Source organism: Labeo rohita, chromosome 14 (genome assembly GCF_022985175.1).
Source record: "Labeo rohita strain BAU-BD-2019 chromosome 14, IGBB_LRoh.1.0, whole genome shotgun sequence".
Taxonomy (NCBI): Eukaryota; Metazoa; Chordata; class Actinopteri; order Cypriniformes; family Cyprinidae; genus Labeo; species Labeo rohita.
In genome coordinates, this window is record NC_066882.1 from 26602920 (window position 1) to 26615607 (window position 12688).

The following is a 12688-nucleotide window of genomic DNA, read 5'->3' on the forward strand; positions in this document are numbered from 1 at the left end:
AATACTTTTATATGAATAAAATAAAATAAAATGAAATATTTATACCATGAATGCATATGTTGCTTGGCCAAATGAATAAATGTAAAATAAAATAAACCATGAATGCATATGTTTCTTAGCCAAATGAATAAATGTAAAAAAAAAAAGGATACCATGAATGCATATGTTGCTTAGCAAAATTAATAAATGTAAAGTAAAATAATTAAATTAAATGAAATAAACAATGAATGCATATGTTTCGTAGCCAAATGAATATATGTAAAATAAAATAAAACAAAATAAAATAAAATAAAATAAAATAAAATAAAATAAAATAATGTATACCATGAATGCATATGTTGCTTAGCAAAATGAATAAATGTAAAGTAAAATAATTAAATTAAATGAAATAAACAATGAATGCATATGTTTCGTAGCCAAATGAATATATGTAAAATAAAATAAAACAAAATAAAATAAAATAAAATAAAATAATGTATACCATGAATGCATATGTTGCTTAGCAAAATTAATAAATGTAAAATAAAATATTAAAATAAAAAAAAATAAAATAAAATGAAATAAACCATGAATGCATGTTTCTTTCTTGGCCAAATGAATTAATGTAAAATAAAATAAAATAATATAAAATAAAATAATGTATACCATGAATTCATATGTGATGCGATCTGGGAAAACCCGTCGGATGTCATGCTTGGGACGTTTTCGAAAAATAGGCCGAATGTCATTTTTTGTCAAAATTAGGTTTCATTAAATTATTATTGTATAACATCTTGTCTATCATCTCTAAAAAATATCTTTGTCTGAAATTATCTGAAATTCACTTGTTTAGTGCAGAAAAACAGCGATTTATTGCAGCAAGCAGAAATGACTGTGTCTTTCTCTTATGTTAAGAACGCGCTGCTGAGGTGCTTTCCCTTAACACCACAAAAACAGTTAACCTATCAAAATAAACCACGTAACATATTTAGTAAAGGCGTATCAATTCTCCGCCAGTCCTGTGTAAACTATGGCACCCAAGTTTTTATTTATTTATTTTTAATATGGTGAGATGGCGGAGCGCAACAGCGCTGTCTAAAGTACTGCAGCTGCTCACTTACCTGATCTTACTGGTCTCAATCTGCTCAATCTTGGTGATGTCAGTGCCCTAAACGATGTTATAATGGACTATTTCACATCCAGAGATGAAGGATCGGATGATGAAGTTACTAAAGAGGAGGAGTCAGATGACTGTCTGTTATATGCACAGTGCGCGAACAGTTGCGCTGCACTCACTTTTACTACAAGGTAGGCTGCATTATTTGTGCTATCTAAACATAAAATAGGAGATCAAAAGTTTGGAGACTATGCACATGATAAACAATGGAAACAGATGTTAGTCTGTTTGTGTAATGATGCAGTATAGCGCTCATAACTTGACAGACAGCTCTCGTTAAACACGTAAAGTGAAAGTGAAAGCTATGAACAAAATAAAAACTTTTTGGAAAGGGCTTGAACTCAGCTTTCACATGGTATCAAAACCTAAAAAAGATCAAATTTCACCATGTGTTGGGTTTTCCTAGATCACATCACATAGCAAAATAAATAAATGTAAAATAAAATAAAATATTAAAATCAAGTAAAGTAAAATTAATTTATAAATTAAAAAAAAAAAACATGAATATGTATGTTTCTTGGCCGAATTAATAAAATAAAATAAAAATAAATAAATAAAAATAAAATAAAACAAAACATGAATATATATGTTTCTTGGCCACATGAATAAATGTGAAATAAAATAAAATAATGGATACCATGAATGCATATGTTTTTTGAATGCATATGAATGTATATGCTTACTTTAAAATAAAATAAATAATGAAATAAAATACAAATGTATACCATGAATGCACATGTTGCTTAGCAAAATGACTAAATATAAAATAAAATAAAATCAATCAATCGCAGCTTAAGAACATGTTCTCATTCTCACACAAAAGTAGTAAAAATCCCACTGGCACAAATGAACAGATTAATCATACTTTTTTTTAAATAAAAAGAGAAGTGATCCCCTGTATAAGGAAGAGGTGATGTCTCATCTTTCCTTCATCCTCTGTGGTTTATAATTGTCTGATTTATTTTTGAGCAGGAAGTCAGTGTTACCTCGAGGGGATTTCCGTCAGCACCGGCTCGTCCTGGGTCTCCTCGTCCGGTTTGGGATCAGGGATGGGGATGATGTACTCGTTGTGAGGAGTATCAGCTGTCTCTCCGGCGGCCTGCGGGCGCGGGATCGGGCTTGGGATCTGATCCGAGGCGGGAGACTGAGGAGGGAAGGCGCTCGGGAACGGAGACGGGACATGCGGCTTCACGCGGGCCACCGCAGGGTGATCGCTCTTCAGAAAGCTGTCGCTGACCTGACCGTATCTCTGAGGAGAGACAAGATGATGATGATGCTTAATCTATAGTGTTTACCTGAACTCAATTTTCTATATTTGCAGATGACACATTTATATACAACCCCAATTCTAGAAAAGTTGGGATGTTTCGTGAAATGCCATAAAATCAAGAATATGTTATCTGTTCACCCTTTAACCTTTATTTAACTGACTAAAGTACAAAGAAAAAAAATGTCCAATGTTTTCACTGGCCAACTTTTAATTTTATTTTGTCAATACAACCAAATATTGATTTTCATGGATCCAACACACTCCAAAAAAGTTGGAACAAAGGCAAAATAAAATGAAAAGGTTATAGAATATCAAAATTAAACTGTTTTGAAATAGTTCACAGTAAGCAGATGATATGGAAATGGGTGAATGAATGCATATGTTGCTTGGCCAAATGAATAAATGTAAAATAAATTAAACCATGAATACATATGCTTCTTAGCCAAATGTATAATTGTAAAATTAAAAAAATATATTTAAAATAAAATTTTAAAATAAAATAAACCACGAATGCATGTTTCTTGGCCAAATGAATAAATGTAAAGCAAAGTAAAGTAAAGTAAAGTAAAGTAAAATAAAATAAAATAAAATAAAATAAAATAAAATAAAATAAAATAAAATAAAATAAACCATGAATGCATATGCTTCTTAGCCAAATGAATAAATGTAAAAAAAAAAAAAAAAAAACAATACAATAAGGTAAAATAAAATAAACCATGAATACATTTCTTTCTTGGCCAAATGAATACATGTAAAATAATAAAATAAAATACAATAAAATAAAATAAAATAAACCATGAATGCATGTTTATTGGCCAAATGAATAAATGTAAAGTAAAATAATAAAATTAAATTAAAATAAAATAAAATAAAATTAAATTAAATTAAATTAAATTAAATTAAATTAAATTAAATAAACCATGAATAAATAAAATGAAATAAAAGCCAAATTAAAAAATAAAAAAATGAAAAAAAAATATTAAAATAAAATAAACCAAAAATATGTTTCTTGGCCAAATGAATAAAATAAAATAAAATAAAATAAAATAAAATAAGCCATTAATACATATGATTCTTAGCCAAATTAATAAATGTAACATAAAATTAAAAAAATCATTTTCCCCCTCAAAGTTTTAAAATATATACATTTTTCTATACATTTTTATATATAACTTGTATATTTACACTACCAGTCAAATGTTCTTGAACAGTATGATTTTTAATGTTTTTTAAAAAAGTTTCTTCTGCTCACCCAGCTCTCCAAAATTGTAGAAATATTTTTACTATTTAAATAACTACTTTCTATTTGAATACAGTTTAAAATGTAATTTATTCTTGTGAACAAACCTACATTTTCAGCATCATTACTCCAGTCTTCATTGTCACATCATCCTTCAGAAATCATTATTATATGCTAATTTTATGTTTAAGAAACATTTGTTATTATTATTATCAATATTTAAAACAGTTTAGTACATTTTTTACATTTACAGGATTCTTTAAAATAGAAAGATCCAAAGATACGCATTTATTTAAAATAAAAAGCTTTTGTAATATTATACACTATACCATTCAAAAGCTTGAAGTCAGAATTTTTTTTCCTCTTGGAAAAGAAATGATAGAAAATAATACTTTTATTTAGCAATGATACTTTAAAATGATCAAAAGTGTTAATAAAGGCATTTATAGTGTTAATATATGTTAATATAATTTCAGATAAATGCTGTTTTTCTAAACTTTCTATTCAGAAAAGAAACCTGAAAAAAAATCTACTCAGCTGTTTTCAACATAATAATAATAATAATAATAATTATAATAATAATAAATGTTTTTGAGCAGCAAATCAGAACATTATAATGATTTCTGAAGGATCATGTGACACTAAAAAAAACTGGAGTAATGATTCTGAAAATTCAGCTTTTAAATCTCAGGAATAAATTACATTTTAAAATAAATTCAAATAGAAAACAGTTACTTTAAACAGAAAAATATTTTTAATATGCTGTACTTTGGATCAAATAAATGCAGGCTTGGTGAGCAGAAGAGACTTCTTTAAAAAAACAAAAAAATTTGACTAGTAGTGTAGACTTGCATTTTTGAATATTTTATTTTATTTAACGTTTTTACAGTTTATTCATATCATAACAGAAGGTTTGTTTAAAATGTGTCAATGTTTCTCATTCGTAAGTTAAAAATCACTCCCGTTTGAATGAACTATTGATACATTTGAATTTAAAGGGGTCATCAGATGCCCATTTTCCACAAGTTGATATGATTCTTTAGGGTCTTAATGAAAAGTCTCTAATATACTTTGGTTAAAAATTCTCAATGGTTGTGTAAAAAAACACCCTTTTTACCTTGGCAAAATCAGCTCTGCAAAAATCAACCCATTCGGATGGATTGTTCCTTTAAATGCAAATGAGCTCTGCTCACCCCGCCCCTCTCTTCTCTCTGTGGAGTGACAAGCCTGTTTACTTTAGCTGCGTTTAGACGCTAAACTTGCTAACTAGCAAATTATTAGCAAAGGCGATCGCAAAGATTTATAAAAAAATTGCTTATACACACTTCTGCTGTAGGTGAAGCTGGATCATGAATGATTTGCGTGAACATAGACGGATATATGTAGATCGGGAGGCGCATTCCCTTCACAAACAAACGTAATCCACTGCATCTTCAGCGGCTCAGATGTCGGGGGCAAATGACGACCACTATGTTCATTATTACATCCAGCAACACAACACCTCAATCGCTCGATCGGAGATATTCTTGTCTGACTTACATCCCTTCTCCAGCATTGAAACAAAGAGGGCAGACTGTTCCAGCTGATCTGAGGTAAGACGCTCATGTCAATCAACTATCATGGGAGCGGCCTCTGTGGGTGTGACGCAACAACAACAAGCATCTGAGAATGGCTTGATTTGAAAAAGGGAATATTATTTTTACAGATTAATTAAAAACCACTGCATAGATTTGTATCATTATAGGGTAGATTTGTACATACACTGCCAACACACATTAATGTTCAAACAACATGAAAAAGTGAACTTAGCATCCGATGACCCCTTTTGCGTTTCTGTGCATGTTCCTTCGTGTGAAAGTCAAATCAAAAATTTGTCACCACAGAATTACTAAGAAAAGTAATATTGTAATATTAATATTGCAATTAGAATATTTTTGCCAATCTATAAAGTAACCACGGAAGTGAAACAGGGAACATAAAGGAAACCTTTTTATATCCGTCAGACAGCATGTTCCCCATGGTGTGCACTAGAAAGGAGAACTCCGGACGCTTCTCGAACTTCTCATCCCAACATTTCCTCATGACCTCATAACTGCAGAGGAACAAAACCACCAGCATTTACTCCAAATCCGCCCTCCAAAAGCCACAAGAAATTTCCAGAATTTCTTTTTTAAAACAAACACACGCAAGCATATTGAGCATGCAGTCTGTATGTTTATGATTGAGGTCAGCAGGAAACGCAGTGAAACATACATGTCGTCAGAGGCATATGAGGGTTTGGTCATGCGGTATCCTCTCTTCAGAGCGCTGTAAAACAGCTCATTCATCGGCAGGTCTGGATATGGGGTTCCTCCTGCAAAATCACACAAATACACCAATAAAGACAGCTTTTTGTGTTTAAAAAAAAACCTGAAACTTTGGGAGAAAAGGATTTTGTTTATTTTTTTGGCTGATTCAAGAGTGAGTTACATGCTTAAAATTAATTGTGTGTTGATTTTTTATGTTTATATTTAAATTTAAAGTTTAAGCAATTTTTGTTGTGTATTTTTGACTTTTTTTAGTTTTCAGTTTTAGCTAATGTCTATATAGTTTTTTTTATTATTTTTTATTTCAATTTTAGTTAAGTTAAACTCAGTTAAAATGAGAAATTTAACTGAAATAAAACAATATTTATATTTTATATTTTAGTTATATATTACACTGTGAATTAATAAATATTTGTACAATCGGTTTAGATGAATGTCATTGCTAATAGAGCGATATGCCTCATATATGTAGTGTTTATAGGTTTTATTCATACCATAGAAGTTATTATTGAACCCAAGACCTTATAAACAATGTTTTCTGTTTATAGGAAATATTACATTTATACATTTATACATTTACATTACATTTATGCTGGTGTAATTTTAATATCACTAATACAGTACTAAAGACTTTAATATTTTAAATATTATATTATATTATATTATATTATATTATATTATATTATATTATATTATATTATATTATATTATATTATATTATATTTTTTTTGTTTTATTTTTAGTTAAACTTAATTTTGTTGTTTACCATGTTTTTTTCATTTTTATATAATAATAAGTATTATTATTATTATTATAAATACATTTATTATTTTTATTTATTAATTTTAGTTATTTTATTACTTTTGTACAATTTAAACTAAATAAAAATGTGAATGTTGCCAACGTTTTTGTAATTTTTATTTTTTTCTGTTTTTAATTTTAGTTGAACTTTTAGTTATTTTTTGTTTTGTTTCTGTCATTTTTATTTTTTACATAATAATTTATATTTATAGTTTTTAATTTTAATTAAACTTCTAGTAATATTGATTTGTTTCTGTCATTCTGTCAAATATATTTATTATTTTTATATGATAATTAAAAATTATAAATATATTTCTATTTATAATATATAATGATTATAAATATATCTATCATTTTTATATGATAATTAAAATTATATATTTTTTTATAATTGTATAAAATTATAAATTTCTATTTATAATATATATTTATTATAAATATATTTTTTATTTATTTATTTTTTATTGGTTGCCAACATTTCTGTAATTGTTATATTTTCTGTTTTAATTTTGTTTTGTTTCTGTAATTTTTATTAATTTTTATATGATACTAAATTTAAAAAAAAAATGTTTCTCTTAATAATGTATATTTATTCTAAAAAGTTTTTATTATTTTTATATATTCATTTAATTTATTTTAGTACTTAAATTGAAATAAAAATGAGAATGGTTGCCAGCAGTTTTGTAATTTGCATATTTTCTGTTTTTAATTTTTGTAAAACTTTTAGTAATTTTGCTTTGGCGTGTTTTATTATTTTTGATATAACAATTTTTAATTTTTATATTTCCTGTTTTTAATTTTAGTTAAGTGTTTAGTAATTTTGTTTCTGTCATTTTTATATTTTTTTTAATTTAATAATGATGTATATTATTAGTTTAATAATAATAATAAATAATAATAATAATATAAATTATTAGTTTTCATTATTTTAGTACTTCGATTTAAACTAAATAAAAACAAGAATGGTTGCCAACATTTTATTTCAGTAAAAAAGTTTTATGGTTTTATTTTTATATATATAAAACCATAAATATTATATAAATAATCTTTATTTATGCATACCGTATGGCAGATGCTTTTATCCGAAGTGATTCATTAAATGCATGCATTCCCTGGAAATCAATCTCATGCTTTTTGAGAATACACATTTCTGGTTCATTTCTATTTGGGAGATTAATATTTAATGTTTATTTATACAAAAGCATGAATGCATAGACAGTGTGGAGAAAGAATAAGCAACCGGGCTGACCCAGAGTGAAAATCTCCCAAAGTAAGATGCCGTAGGACCAGACGTCGCTCAGCGTGGTGTACAGGTTATGAAAGATGCTCTCCGGTGCCATCCACTTCAGAGGAAGAAACGTCTGCGCACAAACACACAGTCCTTTCATTCAGCAATTACAGTTTGTTTTTTTTTTGAATGTCTGATTGAATGTGCTGGTTTTATTGGGCTCTATTACAGTCATAGAGACAGTAAAACAGAAGGATGTACGTACGCTGCCTTTGGAGATGTAATTGTTGTCGTGCATGATGTCTCTGGCCAGTCCAAAGTCACAGATCTTGGCCAGTTTGCCCTCACAGATCAAAACATTTCTTGCCGCCAGATCCCGATGGACACACTGACAGACAGACAGAAAGATGTTTTACTTTTTATTTCAAAGATGAAGGTTAGATGCATTTCCCATTTCTGTCAGTAGATGGTGATGTGAGTTTACATCAAAACATGCATGACAGACTCTTTTGGGTGGATGATGAGTAACTTAAAACTAAAGATTTAGGGTCTGAATTTGTCTTAAGCAACAGAAGTCTATGATATGTGCTCATTTAGACACTCACGTTCTTTGAGGCCAGGAACTCCATGCCTTTGGCCACCTGATAACTGAAACCCACCAGATCAGTGTAGCTCAGAACCGGAGAATCACTGATGACCAGAGAGCGATCCACCCTGTGACCTGTGATAAACACACACAAATAACCACACACACATCTGATTATAAACACAAAAAACATGCAGTACCATGGTATTCTCTGAAGGACCTTAAAATTTTACCGTGGTATGTGATAATCATTCAGCGTACCGCTGATTTAACTTGTAGCATCACTGCAAAACATTTTTTTTTTTTGCTTATTTTTCACAAATATCTGAACTTAAATCAAAATAAATTTAGTTGAGCAGCAAAATGACTGAAAAACAAAAAACTTTTATTTTAGTTTTTTTTTTTTTTTAATTAAGTTCTGATAACTTTTTTGAGTTTATGTATTAAAAATGACAAATACCTGTCAGTGAGGTTAAAAAATAATCTTAATTCACAAATTTCAAATGTTATTCCTGTTTTAAGCATAGTCACTTAATTTTTTTAATATTTTATTATTTTGAATGAGATTCAAAATGAGATTTTATTTTTATATTGTCTTCAAATGTAAGGTTTTAGTAATTTTGTTATTTTTTTTGTTTAATTTTATTGTTAATTGTTAATTTTTGTTGTTATTTTATTAGTTTATATAACATAAATTTTTCTTTTTTAGTTTTAGTTATTTTAGCACTTTAGCTTAAAATTAAATGAGCAATATTGTTTTAGAAACTAGCTAAAATTAAATGTTTCTTTGTTTTACATTTTATTTTATTTCAGATTACATTTATTTGAAATATATATATATATATATATATATTTCAAATAATATATATATATATATATATATATATATATATATATATATTATATATATATATATATATATATATATATATTTTTTTTTTTATGAATTTATGCTTAGAACAAGAATAAATATCTTAATACCAAAAAGAAAAAAAGTATTTTCTTTTCTCATTTTATTCCTTATTTGAGCATAAATTCAGTTCATTTTTTACAATTTTAATATTATGGTATGTTAATATTTTGAATAAGATTTTATTTGTACATTTTCTATCTTTAAATGTAAAGTTTTAGTAATTTTGTTGTATGTTTTTGTCACTTTTATTATTATTTTTAAATATATCTCTATAGAATTAAATTATTTTTATTTATTAGTTTCTGTTATTTTAGTACTTAAATTAAACCAAGACTTAACGGTGACATTTTACAATAAGTTTCCATTAGTTAATGTTAGCTAATGTATGACTAACATGAACAAACAATGAACAATACATTTATTACAGTACTTATTAATCTTTGTTAATGTTAATGAAAATACAGTCGTTCATTGTTCATGTTAATTCAGAGTGGATTAACTAATGTTAACAAACACAAACTTGTGATTTTAAATAATGCATTAGTAAATGCTGAAATTAACATTAACTAAGATTAATAAAGTTAGTTCAAATTAACTACAGTTACAGTGACTGTAACCTGATTAAAGAATAAATAGATATTTCTACTTTTTTATTTTATTTTGTATTTTTTTGCAGTGATGCTGTACTGTTTTATGAGGGTTGAGGAGAAGCTGAATTCACCCTGACATCTTCAGAGCTCAAATTAAAACACGTCTACAGTAAATACACACAAAAATAAACAATGAGACTGTTTAGTCGTAATATTTAAATTGCGCAGAAACCTCAAGTGTTTCATGATGTTCAAGGCGCATCCTGTCAGAGGAGGAAGTGAAACATTAATGAGCATCGGTTATGAAAGAGATCTCTATGTGACACAGACGGCGTCTGTGCTCAACCTGAAGACCTGCACAGCAACGCAGGGCCAAAGATCACACAGCGAGGCATGATGGGAGCTTTGGGAAAAAAGTTTAGAGAATTCTACCAAAAAAGCTTCCAGTACATCTACACAACAAGATGAGACCAACTTTCAACTTCAGTTTATTTTTCTAAAATAGTTGTTTATTGTAACTATTAATAATAATAAACGCAATCAAAAATGCACAGCTTTATATATTTTATATAAATTATCATTTGTTTTTAGCATGAAAGAGATTTGCATTTTGAATTGAACTGCATTTTAAAAATATATTTAATTTATGATCCATAATTTTACATTTTTTAAAAAAATAATTGTGCATTGTTATTATTAGTAAATGCAATGCAACTAAAATGCACAATTTTATTTGTTTTATAATTAATATTTTTAATTTACACATTTAATTTATATGCATATTTAAAAAGGTCCCATTATGCTCTTTTACAAAGTCTTGATTTTGTTTTGGGGGTGTACTAAAACATGCTTTCATGCTTGATGGTTCGAAAAATGTATTATTTTTAACATAATTTACATTATTACAATACATTTCTCCCAGCCTGGCACAAATGGCTCATTAGTTCCGAGTTTAACGAAGGCCCGCCTTCCGAAAAAACGAAATGCGTTGTGATTGGTTAGCTGTCCCACTGCGTCACGACTGGCGAACAGCTTAGACGGTGTTTCAGTACTGACACGCCCCTTGTCGAAGATGCAAGTTTTGTGTACAACTGTTAGCACAAGCTAAAATAAAGTGATTCTTATGTTGTAAATATGGATATTTTTCTTACAAAAACACATCAGGAGGCCTTTATTCATATATTAATATATTTATTATATATTTAATATATTTATTATTAATATATGACTATATTAACCCCCCAGAGCCGTGTGGGGCACTTTGTGGATGGATGCATATTATTGGACTTGTTTTGGACTGATGAGGAGAAACACACATCTATGCCATTCTAAAGCTTGGGAGTGGCAGGATAAATTTTAATATAACTCAGATTGCATTCGTCTGAAAGAAGGTCATATACACCTAGGATTCATGGAGGGTGAGTAAATGATGCGTTACAGTAGTGTCATCAGTCTGCGAGGTCACCAATGCATGATATTATCGTGATAATGTATTTAATTATTTACATACTTAGTTTCATTGCCCAAAACCAGCTCCAGCATAAGGCTAAAAGCAGCCTAACATTATCAAAGAACATTATCACTGATCAGTCTAGCCTATTCTAGTGCAAGTATATGCATTTTAAAAAACACTCGCATTATAAGTGAAGCTATCGACACTGTATGATGAATGAATCTCTTACCACACACTGCACACGTCTGCGGTGTGTTATGGCTCAGACGCGGCAACCGCAGTAGATCACAGCTTCGGCATGTGTTTCGACTCCCTGGACTGCACACGTCTGCGGCGCGTTACAGCTCTGAAACGGCCACTCTAGTCAATGCTTGTGTTTATACTCACCGCGCTGTGGCTCGTTGAAGCGGTTCTCTGCGCTGCATCGCTAAAGTTAGGCTAATCCCCACCTCGTCCCTACCCAGCCCCCAACAGTTTGAATTTCCGTGGGCGGGATTTATTTTAATGATATTCTAATGGACTGCGTTTTGACATCATTGCATGCGGAAAACAAACGTTGTAGTCCAAAGGAGCTGTTCGTTGTAGTTCTTGAAAAGGGATTTTTTAAAAACTAAATATCTTCTTTTGGAGTGGACTTTGAGATTTGTAACTTTGTAGATCTGTTTTATGCCCAAAGATATACACCACACACTGACTTAAGTTCAAAAGGGTTTTTCTAAAGTTCAAAAAACTTTAAGGTGTTCTGGGTGGTTCCTACAGATGCTGTACTAAGAAGCAAATGTGGACAGTAATGCAGAGTTTTGAAAGGCTTGTAGCTGTAGTTGATCTGTAGGTCTGAAGACGGCAGGTCGATATGTACCTTGCTCCTGGTAGATGTCTTGCTGGTAAGGAGACTCGTAGGGTGACGGCTGGATATCTGCATACTTGATAGTGTCCGTGAGCTCCTGCATCGGCACATATTCGGTCTGCTCGTCTTTGGTCATGTCCATGTATCCTCCATCACACTCGCTGCCGAACGACACGTATCTGCAGAGCACACATACATAACCTGATTACGTTCGGCTTACTTCATCAAAGTCAAGCATTATTGATATTTGCCATTAACTACATACACTACTGGTTAAAAGTTTGGAATAATTAAGATT

General features: G+C 29.3%; 1 protein-coding gene across 2 annotated transcripts in view; it reads right to left on the bottom strand.

Annotated features, from left to right (window-relative positions):
- The window catches only part of pdgfrb (platelet-derived growth factor receptor, beta polypeptide), a 76966-nt gene that overhangs the window by 5327 nt on the left and 58951 nt on the right, over positions 1–12688 (bottom strand). For both annotated transcript variants that reach the window (XM_051127559.1, XM_051127558.1), the window contains exons 16-22: positions 12403–12569; positions 8607–8722; positions 8267–8389; positions 8023–8134; positions 5920–6019; positions 5653–5758; positions 2143–2405 (exon numbers count right to left, since the gene is read on the bottom strand). In XM_051127559.1, coding sequence (XP_050983516.1) covers positions 2143–2405; positions 5653–5758; positions 5920–6019; positions 8023–8134; positions 8267–8389; positions 8607–8722; positions 12403–12569 — 987 coding nt within the window. The remainder of the gene's footprint in view (positions 1–2142; positions 2406–5652; positions 5759–5919; positions 6020–8022; positions 8135–8266; positions 8390–8606; positions 8723–12402; positions 12570–12688) is intronic.